The 16,361-nt window shown below is 40.6% G+C and overlaps 3 protein-coding genes across 18 annotated transcripts in view; 2 read left to right on the top strand and 1 right to left on the bottom strand.

Moving 5' to 3' along the window:
• LOC135103104 (probable cation-transporting ATPase 13A5) overlaps window positions 1–7,914 on the top strand; it is a 31,653-nt gene extending 23,739 nt beyond the window's left edge. For 3 of the 8 annotated variants that reach the window (XM_064009131.1, XM_064009129.1, XM_064009130.1), the window contains exons 24-29: window positions 150–408; window positions 741–879; window positions 983–1,084; window positions 1,523–1,822; window positions 2,127–2,343; window positions 3,865–7,914. In XM_064009131.1, coding sequence (XP_063865201.1) covers window positions 150–408; window positions 741–879; window positions 983–1,084; window positions 1,523–1,822; window positions 2,127–2,318 — 992 coding nt within the window. In that variant the 3' untranslated portion in view covers window positions 2,319–2,343; window positions 3,865–7,914. Of the gene's footprint in view, window positions 1–149; window positions 409–740; window positions 880–982; window positions 1,085–1,522; window positions 1,823–2,126; window positions 3,159–3,864 lie in introns of those variants that run through there. The other 5 variants (XR_010269925.1, XM_064009133.1, XM_064009134.1 and 2 more) reach the window with 5 other exon arrangements.
• LOC135103109 (AP-4 complex subunit mu-1-like) lies at window positions 3,471–7,664 on the bottom strand. Its single transcript, XM_064009139.1, has 9 exons — window positions 7,524–7,664; window positions 7,095–7,180; window positions 6,677–6,895; window positions 6,330–6,437; window positions 6,030–6,104; window positions 5,170–5,332; window positions 4,631–4,823; window positions 4,189–4,408; window positions 3,471–3,937 (listed from the first exon to the last, which is right to left on the bottom strand). Exons 1-9 carry the CDS (start codon window positions 7,579–7,581, stop codon window positions 3,758–3,760), a joined length of 1,302 nt encoding a protein of 433 aa, XP_063865209.1. The 5' UTR covers window positions 7,582–7,664; the 3' UTR covers window positions 3,471–3,757.
• A 1,005-nt stretch (window positions 7,915–8,919) lies between the features above and the next one.
• LOC135103103 (ryanodine receptor-like) overlaps window positions 8,920–16,361 on the top strand; it is a 151,580-nt gene continuing 144,138 nt past the window's right edge. For 4 of the 9 annotated variants that reach the window (XM_064009123.1, XM_064009128.1, XM_064009122.1 and 1 more), the window contains exon 1: window positions 8,921–9,168. In XM_064009123.1, the coding sequence (XP_063865193.1) occupies window positions 9,115–9,168 (54 nt within the window). In that variant the 5' untranslated portion in view covers window positions 8,921–9,114. Of the gene's footprint in view, window positions 9,169–16,361 lie in introns of all 9 variants that reach the window. The other 5 variants (XM_064009127.1, XM_064009126.1, XM_064009125.1 and 2 more) reach the window with 3 other exon arrangements.

The following is a 16,361-nucleotide window of genomic DNA, read 5'->3' as shown; positions in this document are numbered from 1 at the left end:
AAAGTCCAGCATGTCACCAGTCAAGTAATAGGGAGTAGCACATGGGTCTTGGAAGTATCTAGTGCTTTGGCAGGGTACAACTTGTTATACAAATGATTTTATATCAGAGTTACAAATTACACTTGCTTAAAACCTTTTTTGACTTTCAGAAGAGAAACTGATGGATGGAATGACATTTGGAGGTGAAGAATATGATGATGATGATGATGTTGAGAAGGCCATGTTTGTCCGTAAGCTGACTCGTCGGCACCGGTTCAATGCAACTGTTACACATATCTCTGAGAATAAGCGCAACAGTCACTCCTCCTCTGAAGCTGCCACTGCCACCACCACTGCCACTACCACTGCTGCCTCCCTCAGTAATGATGGACCTCAGGATGAACACAAGCCTCTCGTCACCCAAAACAGGTGATAATGTGTGATGGATCTCATGAATTAGTATAAATCTGTAAATGAAATCAATGATTCTTAGAATTTAATATTAAGTTTTTAAAAATATTTTGGTGTTTACTTTTAATTAATTAGTGTGACAAAATCTGGTCACTTAATGCAGACATTTTGATGGGGACTGATGGATCCAACAACAGAGAATACAGGTACACTTGAGTGAAATGGCATGAGTGCATTTGTGCATTCATAACTTGACATCCCTAATTCCCTAAGAAATCTAATCACTTGAGTCAAGTACTCCCCTTGTCTGTGTTCCACATTGCTGGATAATTCATGTCTATACTTTCCAGTGGGGGATACAGAGAGCCATGGGATAGCGTTCCCTTCAGTGAAGAGAGTGAACATAGGAAAAGTTTCAACCAGAGTGTGAGGCACCAGTTCATGAAGGGCACTGGTGGTGGTTTCAGGACATTCAAAGGCAGCATAAAGGTGGGTTCTGTTTAAGTTCAAGAGAAAAAATAGTAGATATAGAAACAAAAAAGGCAGTAAGAGTTATGATTCTCTTGACAGAACACTATCTTTTCTTTAATAGAGGCAGGCAGGTTATGACGAGAGTGCTGCACAGCCTTATGAAGTGGTTCCTCTCTCTGGTTACAATGAGGGTCACCAAGAAGCTGTATATTCAACAATATCTGTAAGTACATTGTACAGTATTTTGATCATCATTCATCATCACTTATATTTCTCCCTAGCTGTGAACACCAAAATAAAAATTAGACATAAAAAAAAACGTAGGTATTTGATGAACAATTCACTTTTTTAGCTAATCCTAAATCCCTCATTCTGTGGAACTATTAGCAAACTTATATCTAGTAAAAATGTAGTTCATAAAAGTGAATTCTTAGAAGAATTCTAATATTGATTTTTTTCTTTCTTTAGGCAAAAATAAATACACCAAGTCTGTCAAAAGAAGCTTTTGTCTGACTTTAGTATAATTGTAAAGATTATATTCTGAATTGAAGGGAACATTTTGTTTCATACCCTTTACATACAGTAATTACTAAGTCTTGTATTCATTCAGAAATTATACATTCCATATATTGCAATTTATTTGTGGCCTTGGGTCTTGCAGGAGATTCCCCCAAGTGACTACAAACAGCCCTATGAAGCAACAGATAATCCCAAGCAAGAAAGGCAGGAGACTGAAGAATCCAAAAACGAGGTAGGGATGCAAGAAGATACAGAGTGGAGGGCAGACATGAGGGAAAAGGGAGGATATGAAGAAAATAATCAGAAAGTGAGAGTAGAGACATTTGAGCACAAGTTTAAAAATCCTGATGCAGACAACAATCAAAGCTTAATGCAGCAAATGAGTGTTGCTTGGCGCCATATATCAGGCTCCCCCCTCCTCCCTGCATGCTCTGAGAGGAAGGTGAGCACGAGCAAGTGTACAGAATGGGGCTCGTCAAACCAGTGTGTCCACAGCTCACTGTAGTAATCTCTTATTCATTTTGTTTGAGTGAGGAGTACTGAGATGTGATAGATAGGAGTAGGGATTGCAGTATGAGGAAACCATAAATTATTATTATATGTTTTTTAAATCTGTTTTCAAGGAGATATAATTGTACATTTTTATTGGTCACTGATGATTTTCCTAATGTTTTGTTTATGTTCAGTTTAGAATATTGCAAATTAATTATCTAATTTTCTTTTTTCTTTTTTTATGGGGAATGAAGACATTTAGAGAAAGTGCTGCAGCAGAGACTTGGTGCAAAGATTTGTTGTATGATGTACCAAAGCCGCCTAGACCTGTGGAACAGCCATACTCCCCTGCAGGTGAAGGTGCCTCACAGTCCTTTCCTCTCCCTCCTCCAGTGACACCAGGTGAAGTGGATCCTCAGCAGACTGGTCAGAAATACAACTGCTGACATGACATCATCTCTAATAGAAATGGTAAGTTATTTTTTTCAAGCATAAATAAATTAAATAATAATGTACTACTTCATGTGATTGTATGTTTGTGAACAAAAAACAGAAAATTCACAGGAGCTAAATAATGTGTATATTGAGAGATGACCAGTGTCAGTAGATGCATCTTAGTTAAGTTGAAGACACCCAAAGACCAAACATAATTCATGATGTATAGAGGAGGTGGTATGACTTGTAAGGAAAATGAAATATGGAGTGACAGTGGCAAGACACAACAGCCTGAGATAGTTTAGATACCTGAAGATAAATAAGTGAAATAGCAAGGATACTCAAGGAAGCTGACTGACTAGATGAAGATGGATATATTGATCTGTAATAAAAAAAAATAAATAAAAAAAATCAGCTCAGAAAGGTGTGAATGAATTAGGGGAATTATTGAAGACAGCAGAAGTTATGCATATAGCTCCTTTTTTCCTAATGATGACTATCTATAATGTTCAATCTGGTTGCCATTGATCTCTAAGCCAGTATTCTCTTTTTCATTGTTTATTTTTATTATGCACTTACAGCTACAGCACAGCACTTGAACTGTTGAAGTGTGTCAGCTTCTTACTGCTTCAAGAAAACACACTACTCTTTGTTGATACCTTTTCACTTAAGTTTTTATTTTGTGTTTGTGAAGAGTATCTTTTCTCTTGAGTTCTTAATCATTCTCCACCAGGAGTTTACTTGTGTCTGCAACTCATTCACCACCAGTTATCTCTGGGATTTGTGTTGCCTGTTTCCTTTATACCTTATCATGTATGTATGGACATAAGTAAAATAGGTGTTACCCACCACCAGTGCTTTAATTCTGCTGTGTGCTCCTGTGGATTTATCACCTTGTTTTTATACATTATATAGCATTTGCTTACAGACACAAGTGTTTCTACAGATGTCACTTTGTTTCTTAATCTATCTAAAAATAAAGATAAATTAGATATTATTTGATAAATATTTTTGCTGTCTTGAATATCAAGGGCACCTCATGGAAAAAGACTGCAGCTAATGATAACAATGGAAAGTGTGTATACAGGCACAAAAACTTTGCCTCTATGATATTTTTTGTAGCATGACTCATGAGTATGGCTACCTTCAATAATGAAACTATCTTTGCACTGTTGTCAAACTTTTATTTACAATAGGGTAGAAACAATATTTCCCTTGCTTACACTCAGGGTCTGTTTCCAAACATAACAAAATTATCACAGAAATCACTGGTACATTGCACAACACACAAATATTAAAAACATTAATGTAAAAACATTATACAAACACACAGAATTATGCACACATGCATTAATACACATGTAAACACACACACACACACACACACACACACACACACACACACACACACACACACACACACACACACACACACACAAACACACACCCCTCATGTTAGACGAACACTTACACTGTCCGAGGTGGTGAGGTAACGTACCCACTTGTTGAGCCCTTCTGTATGGGGACTCAGCTTGACATTTTCCACTCTCACCCCAGAACACACCCACCTGGACACCTCAAAGTCCAGTTCTCCAGACTCAACTGATGCATTCCCTCCAGAGTCCACCAGCTGTGAGTGTTAAAAAAAGTAGAATAGTGAATGTTCTCATTTACTAACTTTCACATGGGTGAATGAATTTTCTAGACTCTAACTCAATCTCTTATAATGTACCTTATCCATAGTACGCAAGAAGATTCTGTATGTGTTGCTAAAAATGGCAAAATCATCAGCTACTGTATTGAGTCTTGTGTAGTGGGATAAATAGAACAAATAAGGCAATGAGTAAGTATAGCTGCATTATTGAATACCAACATACTTACTCGAATATATGCCTGAGCATAACTTCCTCCAGGAAACTGAGAAATGGTCCAGGTAATGGTCTTGTTATCTGGAGAAAAGGTGACAGTCTGGTCACGGGGACCAGATGTCCTTGACATGATGGCTGCAGTGGTGGGCGGGGCAGACACGTGGAAAGTCACGTGAGGGGACACAGTTCCCATTCCTGTGTTGCTCACTAACTTGAGCTTGAGCTCTGCATCACTGTAGGAGAAAGAATATTGCCAAAATCTAAATAGTATGGTTACTGCAATTTGTATAAAATATACTGAATAAATTACATGTGTAATTTACACATAAATCTTGATAAACAATTCTTTATGAAGTAAAAGTGAAATCAAGAGTATTAAAAAGGAAAATAAGAAACAACAGTAAACCATAAAATAAACACCAGCAAGAAGAACCCACTTATCTTGTACTAATTACCTTGGAGTGAGAGCTGCAGTGGAGCCAGTGAGAGTGAAAGGTAGAAGGTGGGGATGGTCAGGGGCTAGAGTGTAGCGGGCAATGGTCATTTCCTGGCCAGGTACTGTCATCACACTCACCTTGCGACCACCATCACCAACATTTATACCTGAGCCAAACTCTACCTCAGACATTCTCGTTCCTGTGGAAAACCCTGTGGAGCAAAGCACTTTAACTACTCCAGCACTCTCCATCCCTCTCATACTCCTATTCCTCACACAAAAAGGTGGGTGGTTTTTCTACTTTTGGAAGGTAAATGAGGGCTGTAGCATGGAAAGGAAAAAACTTAAATTGTTTCCATCTGGCTAAAGATTTGAACCCTCAACCTCTTGGATGTAAGCCAAGTGTGCTAACCAACTGTCAATGGATTTTGCTGGTAATTGTGGTTTGATTTTTATTTGAGTCAGACTGATAAATGAGACAAGTGTTTATTATGGTAATAATTTAAGGAAAACTACTTATAAAACAAAGAGCTTAACCACTGACAAAAGTATACACACCTTCTTGTGGGAGTGTGGAGAGTGAAGTGTTGAGGGACAGGGCCAGGGTTGGGTTGCCAGGAAGGAAGCACCGCACCTGGATGGAACCCGTGACCTCTGCCCTGATGACTGTGCCTTCAGCAGATACTGATGCCCACACCTTTTCTACCACATCTACATACAGCTGCCAGTGAGGACACAAATATTAGTTGTTAAGTCTACATCTTGTATAAATAGGAATTTCAGGAATGAATACTGCCATTTGGTTTCTTCATCAGAAGTATACAGACCAAGAAACCAAAGTACATATCAACTGCAGAAATATATTATAGATGATACAAAATAACTGTAATAGTCAAAGTCTTCTTTTTCATATATATATAACTGCAGGAAAAATGTCATACTAGGACTTTCCCTCTGCTCTGTAGAAATCCTGCTGTGTGGTGTACTAGTCATAATTATACATAGCCATTTTCTGAGACTGCTCATTGAAAGCTCTGATGAATTCTAGATCCATGACCACCACACAGGCAGAAGACATCATGCTCTCTGAGTGTCTGGCCTTACCTTAACTTTGATTGTATTCTGGCCATAATTTGAGTCTAATGTTTCTCATTGCATACTTCATAATGGCTTCAGGCATAGTGAAAGAAACAAAAAAAAGCTCATATTTTTGTAAATGGAGTTTAATCAGCTTTGACAGTCTCACCATCAGTTATGTACTACATACCTTATCTGGTATACAGCTTCATGTTCAAGCTGAGGACCTACTATTTGCTGGCTCATCCTGCAGAGTAACCCTAAGTCTTAAACATCTACAGTCACAATAAATAGTCACTTCAAAGTTATTAAAAAATATCACTGAGTACCAGTAAACATACCTCCCGTTTCCCTGTGTCAACAATAAGTGAAGACTGTTGAGCAGCTGTGCCAGGTGCAGATTTCTCCAGCCCAAACTGTAAATCACAAGCATGAGCTAAACTCTTGTACATAAGCAAAGGTGGCATCTAGGAAAGAAAATGCATCTTAGGAGAAATAATGAGAGGAAGGGACAGAAATGCATATGACAAAGCATTCAGGTAGCACATCACCCAACTGTGCATGGTCAGTAACATAAATGTAAGATGAACTTCAGCAAGGAATTCATGCCCTAGCTTAGGGAAACATGCATCAATACTAACAAGCCCAGGGGTAGAGATGACAGCTGAACTCTCCTTGGCTGCTACAACTCTGCTGTATATGTGGGATTGTAGCTTATCTGGTGTCTGTAGCTGCAGGAAGCCTCCATTCTGCAGGAAGATTAATATTTAGGAAGAATTCTTTATATTAGTTTACTGCATTTCAAAACCTCTAATGCACTATTTTGCACCAAGGAATCAAACCTAGGATAAATAGCTATTCTATTGCTCTATATAAAATCTTTCAATTTCCTAATGAAAACTCATTATATGCAAGTCTGTTACATCAAATACACTAAAAGTTGTAAATAATCAAATACATTATTATTTTACTCAGAAACATTTATTACCATGCTTTCCTGCACAATTTCACCAATAAGCGTTGCATTGGCTGTTATGCTGTGCTGAGTCAGGATGCCACACAATCCAGAGCAGACCCGGTGCAGCTGACCTAGACTTTCTGTGATCAGGAGCTGTCCACACTGGTGTGTCAGGCTCCCAGAACTCACCACGCCCACCCAGTACAGGTCATCCCGGAACACATACACATAGTCTTGTCCTTCTTTTGTCTAATATTTGGATAAAAATTATTGTCACGAGATATCTTTTTTTTTAATTATGTTGGTTTTAAATCAATAATGTTGGTTATGCCGCAAATGAGCTTTTATCGTAATTTCTTTTTTAAATATAGGTATAATTTTTAAAATGCAATGAACATGACATTGAGCAATATAGATAGGTACTGCTTGTGAGTAATAAATTACTCACAAAGGCAGGAGGTGGATCCCCATGAGGAGATGACGACAGCTCAGACAGGAAAGGATGGAAGACAGCCTTGGTCAAAGTTGGAGCAACTTTTAAGAGTTAAGGACTGAAGAGCAAAAGACTGATAGCAGATTAATTAAAAACGCACCAGAAATTGTCAGTTTCATCCTCTAAATCTGTGAACATACACAAAGCAATACTGAACATACTTCTCACCAACAGACACCATTTGAAACAGAATTTACGGTAAATCTTACCAATAGCAGAAATGACACACATATCCATGAGGAACCTTATGAAAACTGGGATATATAAGACCCGAAGCACAAAGTTATCTAGAGCTAGCCATAACACACCCAGCCCATCCAGCTTCCATACTGTAGTGTACTGACTGGTCTTATTAGATTATTTGCTACCACTTTAAAAGGATACAAATGGTTGAGAAAAGAATCTCTCCACGTTTACTGGCAATGCAAAACGCCTTCAACATCTCTACCTCCTGTTTCCTCTCCCGTCAAGCTGCACCCCCTCAATCAAGTTCGCCTCTCTCTGGAATGACACTTTTTTGGACTTGTTCCGCTTTATATCTCTTCTTAGGTCGTCATCATCTTCTTAGGTTGTCTCTTTGGCTTTAATCTGAAATCTAACGCCTACTTTCCCACCACTTAAGTAATGACACAAGAACTGCTCTTTCAATGCTAAATGTAAATAAAGCAAATATCTCATCCTGAGTTTGGGACTATTGCAATGTATATTAAAAAGCATTGTCGATATGTATTTGAGAATATAAATAAATAATAAAAATTTGTAAAATAATAAAAAAGCGAGTTTAAGTGCTACCATTTCTTTTTATTTTGTTATAAGAGTAAAAGAAATGCAAAAGGTTTGAGACGCTCAAATCTTAAATAGTCCCACTTGGATTTGGTGCCGCGGTGCTTTATAAGTGCCTTTAAATGATAAGCTCAACACAAACAAAAAGGAACACGTAAATTCGAACGTTCAGTGATTGAAATTTTCTGGCACATCAGGATGGGGGAGAGGTCAGTCTGACGTACAGATTCTGTCTAATTTAGTTACATAATTTCAATGTTGCAGGTGACCACCCGTGTCCGTGCAATAATCATGTATTCGGTTATTGCTAGTATCAGCTCATCCGAGTCTCTTTTCACAAAGTTGGGTAAGCAAGGCGTTAATTTCGGTAAAGTTTAACGGATGTTCAGAGGCACAGCTTCTCCGACTGGGTTACATTAGTTACCCTTTGAGAATATCCAGGGATTGCAGGCTTTCTCGTTATCTCACGTTTAGGCGTGAATGGGCGTTGGAGGGGAGGGGGGGGAACTGGCGTAGCCCGCCTGACACCCTCCATGCTAGTAAGGTTGCATTGATATTTGAGAATTTAACAAAATAAATCAGTTCAATATTTTTTTTTTTAACCTCAACAAATAGGTTGAAATTACTACATATAGGTTTGGAGCTGTTTATAAATAATCACTGCAGTTTATTGTCGTTACTTATTATATAAACGGTTAGAAGTGTTTCGAGTTTCGAACATGATATATTTAATAATACTTAATTGTTAGATATAGCTCGCTACTCTTACAAATGCAGAGAAAGACTTCTGGGGTGTGGCGCTAGCAGACCTCTGCAGTTTATCGTCGGTACTGAATACATTAATACAATCATTCTCAAGTGTGTTTTGGACTCGTGGCGTGATATAATTAATTACAATATATATGTCATTACCATCGCAAATACAGAAGAAGGCGTCTGGTGTCGTGTGGCATCGCCGGAGCTAAGTTTAGTGCCGGGCGCGAGTGGCAGCGAGGGTGCAAGCGGCGGCGCGCGGTCACTGCGGGCCCGGGGGTCGTGGGGGACTGGCGGCTTGCCTGCTCCAGGAAAAGTTGTGTCTCGCCTTATTCTCGCAGCCATGATAAAGGGCTGCTGATTTCTGCACCGTGATCTTCGTTAAGTGAAAGTGGATTATTTTTTTCTGTGTATGTGACACTGTGAATAGAGCGACACGATGGCGGACAGCGAGGGGTCGTCCGAGCAGGATGACGTCTCATTCCTCCGCACGGTAAGTACCTTTGAGCAGCCCGCATTACCATCTCACCTGCTCCACGATTCATATATGTTTTACTTTTGTTGAGCTTCATCCCGAGAGTATCCTCAAGGAAGGACATTCGTGAGTCACTCCTCTATGACGTGTACGTGAAAGGCATAGATAACATGAAATGTGTCGTGTTTTGCTCCAGCCCCCATAACTCATTACGTATGAAGGCACTGTTTTTTTCTATTTATAAGTAAGAAAGCAACTTTTTCTTCATCAGTCAGCCCTTGCGAGTGAGGCTGCCGTAAGCAATGTGGTCCCCGTAGCTATTTTTAAACCTCCGAGAGATCCACTAACAGTTTTTTTAAAAAGATGCAAAAGTCCTTTTCGGGTGAAGAAAACTGACGGGCGGGTGTCACCTTTCACAGGAGGGAGGGAGAGAGAGAGAGAGAGAGAGAGAGAGAGAGAGAGAGAGAGAGAGAGAGAGAGAGAGAGAGAGAGAGAGAGAGAGAGAGAGAATCATGACGTCATCACATACATTTTTAATTATGCAGGTGAGCACAATACATTAATCACCATTCAGTACAGTTTTGGCGTCACATTTCACTTCGAAAGAAATGCATACTTTTGAACTTTATAATTCCTCTTTCTATTCATATTTCTTTTTTATTTGAAAGCATACACATATAGTACTACCTAATACGAGTTTCACGTCATAGTTTACTACCCAGGAGTTAAGAACTTTTGGATGTCTAGGCTTTTCTTTTCACCTTTCTCATTTTCTTTTGTGATGCCACGGGAATTACCTGAAGGCCTGAAGTTCTATCACTGTATGGAAACGAACCTAACACAGCGCCACCATAAGCTATGGAAGGGAATGCATCAACGCGCTGTGGCTTCCTGTCACCCTCTTTGATGCATGGTATTATACATAATGATGATGCCCTTGGACTGTGGTTAGTAAATGCGCAAAAGAATGAGCAAGGAAACATTTGCTAAATATTAGTGTGAGAGAAATGTTCAAATGTTCACCGTTTTCTTTGAAGATTCAGATCTGATGAACGATTCCTTTCATTCACACACAGGGGACGTAAATGCCATGATATACTAATATTATTACCTAGAGTAAGTAAACATTAACACCAAGTCTGTAAAGAACAATAATAAGTTTTAGTGTCTGTAGCTCTACATAAAGCGATCTACATGAAAAACCTCCAAATACTTGAGGAACCTAGAGAGTAGATGAACATTAACACCAAGTCTGTGGAGTAGAACAGTTAGTGTCTGTGTTTAGATACAATGGTGTACACTTGATGCATTCCAGATTCATTATTGAGAAGCCTCCACACACTCCAGAAACGCAACAGATCTTTGAGCAAAATTAATGTGTTTGAATTATTCCATTACTTGCTCGCCTTGCTCGTCTACTCAGAATCACATCGAATCATATAGTTCTCCATGATGGTAAAGTTGCTTAATCTGTAAGCCTTAATAATCATACAAAGGAGTTGGCCATATAATTACAGCTTCTATCCTTTCGTAACACGCGGCGCAGCATCTGAAACAAACAAGGCAAATGATTGAAAATTTAGATGAAGATGCATCATTTCAAGATTCCTTTCAACTCTAAAAGAATAACAACGGTAGAGGAGGACGGGCGTGCGCACACACACACACACACACACACACACACACTAATACATAACCTCCCCCCAAAAATATACCTTACACATATTTCGGTAACAGTTAACTTTATAATCCCAAGCATGGTGAAGTGATGACATAACTTGTTACCTAATGATCGAGATGACGGAGGGTGACACGAGTGGCAGGTGCGGACTCTTAAACCTTTCCCTTGTGGAGTGAAATGTACGAATGGTCTAGATATACGAGCGAAGGGGGAAGGAATGGCAAGCAAGTGGGTTGAGAGACGGAGGATGAGAGACAAAGAGAGGACAGGCCGTAAACTCTAAAGAAGGGAATTAAGAGTCATGTGAGTACGTTACATTGAAGCGTGAAGGGTTCGTCAGGTCAGCGAGTGACGGAGTAATAAGCTGGCGGAGGTGAAAAGTGAATTACCAGATGATTAGACGGATAGAACACCACGGGAGACTAATTATAACATGAAACGGGGATGAAAATCAAGGTTGGTGGCGGGGGAAAAGGGTTAATAATTTGGCTAAATGGTTCCGGGTGTGAAGGAAAGTGGGTAAATATGCATCGAGTTATTAGCCAGGTGAGGAAAAAAAATTGGTTTGGTAAGGAGTGTTTCGTCCAGGTGAGAAGGGCAAGGTGGGCTCGCTGAAGGTAATCCTGGGATGTTGACTGACCAGGTGTGTGTATGTGAGAGAGAGAGAGAGAGAGAGAGAGAGAGAGAGAGAGAGAGAGAGAGAGAGAGAGAGAGAGAGAGAGAGAGAGTAAAAGCAGATTGATGGACAGTGGCACACAAACTGATAAACTGATCCACCTACCCACTCACTCATCCACCCACTCAGATAGACAGAAGCAATGGTAGACAAGAGAAGCAAACCCACCCATCCTTCTGCCCATCTACCCATCCGCCCATTCTCCTACCCCCTTTCCACACACACACACACACACACACACACACACACACACACACACACTCTTACTATAAACAATGTTGCCACAACTCCATTAATCAATACAGCTAAAAAAAAAAATTCCAGCCAATAATATAACACTACAAACATCCATTCATCCACTCATCCACCCATCCACCCATGACGCCTCCAAAAAAAAAAAAAAAGCTTACGTTTCCACCTCTTACACCTGAGCGGGCCAGGTAACATCAGCCACTGGGAAGGAAGGGGAGAAGAGGAGGCAAGCTTATCCCGTGTCGGTACTTTAGGTGGCTCTGGCGAGTCGAATGTCCTCGTCAGTTAGTTTGCGGGGAGATATAAATAGCCAGGAGGAGACAGGAGCTCAGCCCAGCCTTGCCCAGCCAGCCCTGCCTCACCCCTCGCTCCTCTCGTCACCGTGTGTTGGCCGCCGTCTCACCTCCACCTCGCTCGGAATTTGGAGTACGCTCTTAACTGCTTCCGGCTTCAGTAGTCTCTCTCTCTCTCTCTCTCTCTCTCTCTCTCTCTCTCTCTCTCTCTCTCTCTCTCTCTCTCTCTCTCTCTCTCTCTCATCCACCCATCCACAGTCGTAACTCCATTCATCGACTCACACTCATCCACCCACCCACCCACCCACCTCCATTAAGCTCGATCTACCCACCCACTCAACCGCATTCACCCTTCCACCCACCGCATACTACTTACAGGTCCATCCACCCATCCATCATCCCACCCACACTCACCCATCCACTCTGCCATCCACTGCACATTGATCTACCCATCCACAACTACACAATCCACAACGACTGTTTTAACCCTTTCACTTTGATACGAGACAATTATCACCACCATATGCAATGTATGAAATCTTTATAAGCATCTACAAGAAAGTTATGAGTAAAAAAGAATACTTGATATAAAGACTGGATATGGCTGTAGAACAAGTAAAAAATGTCTCAGAGTGATTGGTCATTAGGGAAAGGTGTACCAAGTGGCAGTCAGAGAATCAAACACCAATTATACGGCTTTGTGACTCGTCTCTGATCGGCACCACACACACACACACACACACACACACACACACACACAGGGCAGTGAAGCGGGTGGGAATGCATTGTTATCACCACTACACCACACCACTATACCATCACACACCACGGTATCCTTGGCACCGCGGCCCATCCCGCCGAACCCCGCCCCACTGAGTCCCGTCCTGCCGAACCCCGCCAAGCCCTGGCCACTGCCAAAGTAACAATTTCCCGTCTCTCCCCGTCAATATTTAGCACAATGTTTAGGGTTCCAGGTGTTTTCAGGTGTTTTCTAGAGGAGGAAGAAGAGGAGGAAAAGTTGGAGGGGAGAGAGGGAGTATGAGGGGGAGGGAAGGGTAGGAGAAGGTTCGGGAGGGAGGAGGAAAAAAAAAAAAAACATTTCGGCGCCATATCACTATTTTTTTTTTCTTCTTCTATTAAAGGAGTTGACATTATTTTGATATTTAATTTATTATTAGAAAAGTGTAACAAGTTGTAACCTATAGTAAAACCTAGTCTAGCTGTGCTTTTGTTTCTCAAAAAAATAACGAATTCGTCAGTTTATTTATTTTCACTTTTTTTCTTATTAGAGCACGTAAGATTCTTTTGGTATTGAATCTAAGAAACATATACCGAGTAAGAATATCCTATAAAATCTAGTCTAGCATATCATATTTTCAAATTTGAAATAGGCCTGTAGTTAGAAAAATTAAAAATTTAAAATGTAGTTTGAAAAATTATTTTTTTTATGCAACGAGGAATTTGTGTTTTCTTTATTTATCTGAAAGGTAAATTTTTTTTTTTGATTCAGAATCTGTAATATAATCTAGTCTGGCTGTGTTTTCTTTCTCGATATTACATTGTTTTGTGGTGCCGTTCGTAAAAGTTAGATTGATTTCTGGATTTTTCTTTATTATTAGTTAGGCTTGAAATAATTTGATATTCACGGTATTAGTTAAAGTATATAGCAAGTCAAAATATGTAGTGCATTCCATTCTGGGAGTCTTCCTTCTTCCCGTGATTTTCAAAATCAAATTAGTTACATAAGTTATATAAGGGCCCAGACGAACATTTTTCCCTGCCTCTTTCTCTGCCAGTACATCAATATTAAGCTAAACTTCAGGGTGTTTCCAGACTCAAAAGTGAAGGAAAACCAGAATTAACCACGAAAATAGACAAATAACCTCTAAAATAAATTGTAGGTTGTAGCTCCGTTCAGAGCACCCATGAAAACATGACGTCATCAAGACCGTGACCGAAAGCTTCCCGTCTCCCTCCTCGTGTCTCTTCGTCAATATCTTCTTCAATTTCCAGGTTCCGGGCATTTCCAGGTATTCCATACTGAACTGTGGTAGTAGATTGTGGTAGGAGGAGGAAGAAATAAGGAATGGAAGTGTGTGAGGGGGTGTAGTGGTAGAAGTAGTAGCTAAATGGGTGACAACTGATTTGTGGGTGGGTGAATTGTTGTGTGGATGGACAGGTGGTTGGGTGAGTGAGTAGTTGGATGTGTCATGAATTGGTGTATGGATGGATATTTGGCTGGGTGGATAGACGAGTGAGTAAATGGATGGGCAAATCAATGAGAGTGTGTGTGTGTGAAGGGATGTTTGGATGGATGGATGCACTGATGTGTGAATGGGGGTTGTACGAAGGCGTGTGGGTAGATGGGTGAATGGTCGGGTCAGAGGGTGGGTAGCTGGATGAGAGGATGAACGTTTGTGTGGACAGATAAGTGGATGGATAAGTGGGTGGGTAGATGGGTGAGTGGATGAATGGATGGATCGATGGGAGTCAGTGATTGGATGGATGGGTGGGTAAGTGGACTGGGAGTGGTGGCTGAGTGGTTGTGTGGTTGTGTGGATGAGTAGATCTGGTTGAATAAGTAGATGAATGATTTGGTGAACATTATGTCTGTGTGGATCCAAATGTTGCCTTCACGAAGCCTGTAGTCCAGATGTCTGAGTCTAGAGATATTTTGAGGACCGAGTGGTTTGGGTATCAAGTGTCTCGAGCACCTAGCGTCTTATTTGCACTCTGGCAGATCTGTTTTGAGGATTATTTGACCTGAAGCTTACATGACCTGAGTACCATCCGGCCCAGTACCAAGTGATTATCTCTCTCTCTCTCTCTCTCTCTCTGCAAAATACTAATGTAAAGGTGATGAAAAGTCGAATGCAGCTTTAAATTTGAAAAGCAGCAGCAGCAGGCGACCTTATGTTCTTTGCTCTGACCTTGTGTGAGTCCCAGAAAGGAGGAAAGGAAGGCTGGTGGTGGTGGTGGTGGTGGTGGTGATGGTGGTGGTGGTGGTTTCTTCCATGCAGGTTCTTCCAGGATGATTTGTGGTTTCCTCTTCCTCCTCTTCTGTATTTTTCTTTTCTTTTTGTTTTGTATTTTGGTTATTTTATTTATTTTTTCTGGTTTCCTTTTATCTTTTCGTTTTGTTTTTCGTTAGTTTTCCTTGTGTTTTTTTTATATTTTCTCTTCTTCTTCTTCTTCTTCTTCTTCTTCTTCTTCTTCTTCTTCTTCTTCCTCTTTATCAGCCAATAATAGTCAATCAAACAATCTTCTTCCCCTTTTTCTTCTTCTCCTTCTTCTCCTCTCCTCTTCTCTCCCCTCCCCTCCCTTCTCCTCCCCTCCCCTCCCCTCCTCCTCTCCTCTCCTCTCCTCTCCTCTCCTCTCCTCTCCTCTCCTCTCCTCTCCTCCCTCCCTCCCTCCCTCACTCCCTCCCTCTCTCTTCCCTCCCCTAACCCCGCCCTCCTCTTCCACTCCTCCACCTTCTCCATCTCTCTCTCTCTCTCTCTCTCTCTCTCTCTCTCTCTCTCTCTCTCTCTCTCTCTCTCTCTCTCTCTCTCTCTCTCCTTTTCTTATGATTCTCAACCTTCCTTTTGTGCAGTGGAGCGGCGCAATGCAGTTTACGTGCTGAAAATTTACTCAAGCAATGCCTTCACAATGGTTCTGTTTGAAATCTTCCCTCTTTTGAAGCTAACAGCCACTGGTGTATGTATGTGCAAGGCCCGGTCACCCTCCTTCCCCGCCTGCCTTGTAGAAATGTATCCTGAGTTTGTGGGTTTTGTTTCATAGCCATCGTTGTTGTTGTTGTTGTTGTTGTTGTTGTTGTTGTTGTTGTTGTTGTTGTTGTTGTTGTTGTTGTTGTTATCAAATGGGAATCTCTTATCAGTCTCTCTCTCTCTCTCTCTCTCTCTCTCTCTCTCTCTCTCTCTCTCTCTCTCTCTCTCTCTCTCTCTCTCTCTCTCTCTCTCTCTCTCTTAATTGATAACCACGTCCATGCATTTATTTACATCCACGTCTTTTCTTGCTTGTCTTCTTTTTACGAACTTCTTGCCATCATCATCATCATCATCATCATCATCATCATCATCATCATTATCATCATTAGCATCATCATCATCATCATAAGTTTTCCTTCCTTCTCTCTTCCAGTTCCTTTACTATTTTTTTTCCCTGCCAATCTTCTTTTAAACTTTTGAAATTTTCTCCTCTAATCTTATGGTTTCCAGATTCTTCTTCCTCCTTTTCCTCTTTTTTTCTTTTTTTCCTTTCTTCTTGTTCTGAGTCTTTTTATTCTTGTTCTTTTTGTTCTTCTTGTTCT

This window comes from Scylla paramamosain, chromosome 8 (assembly GCF_035594125.1).
Source record: "Scylla paramamosain isolate STU-SP2022 chromosome 8, ASM3559412v1, whole genome shotgun sequence".
Lineage (NCBI taxonomy): Eukaryota > Metazoa > Arthropoda > Malacostraca > Decapoda > Portunidae > Scylla > Scylla paramamosain.
This window is presented reverse-complemented; position numbering and strand designations above follow the sequence as displayed.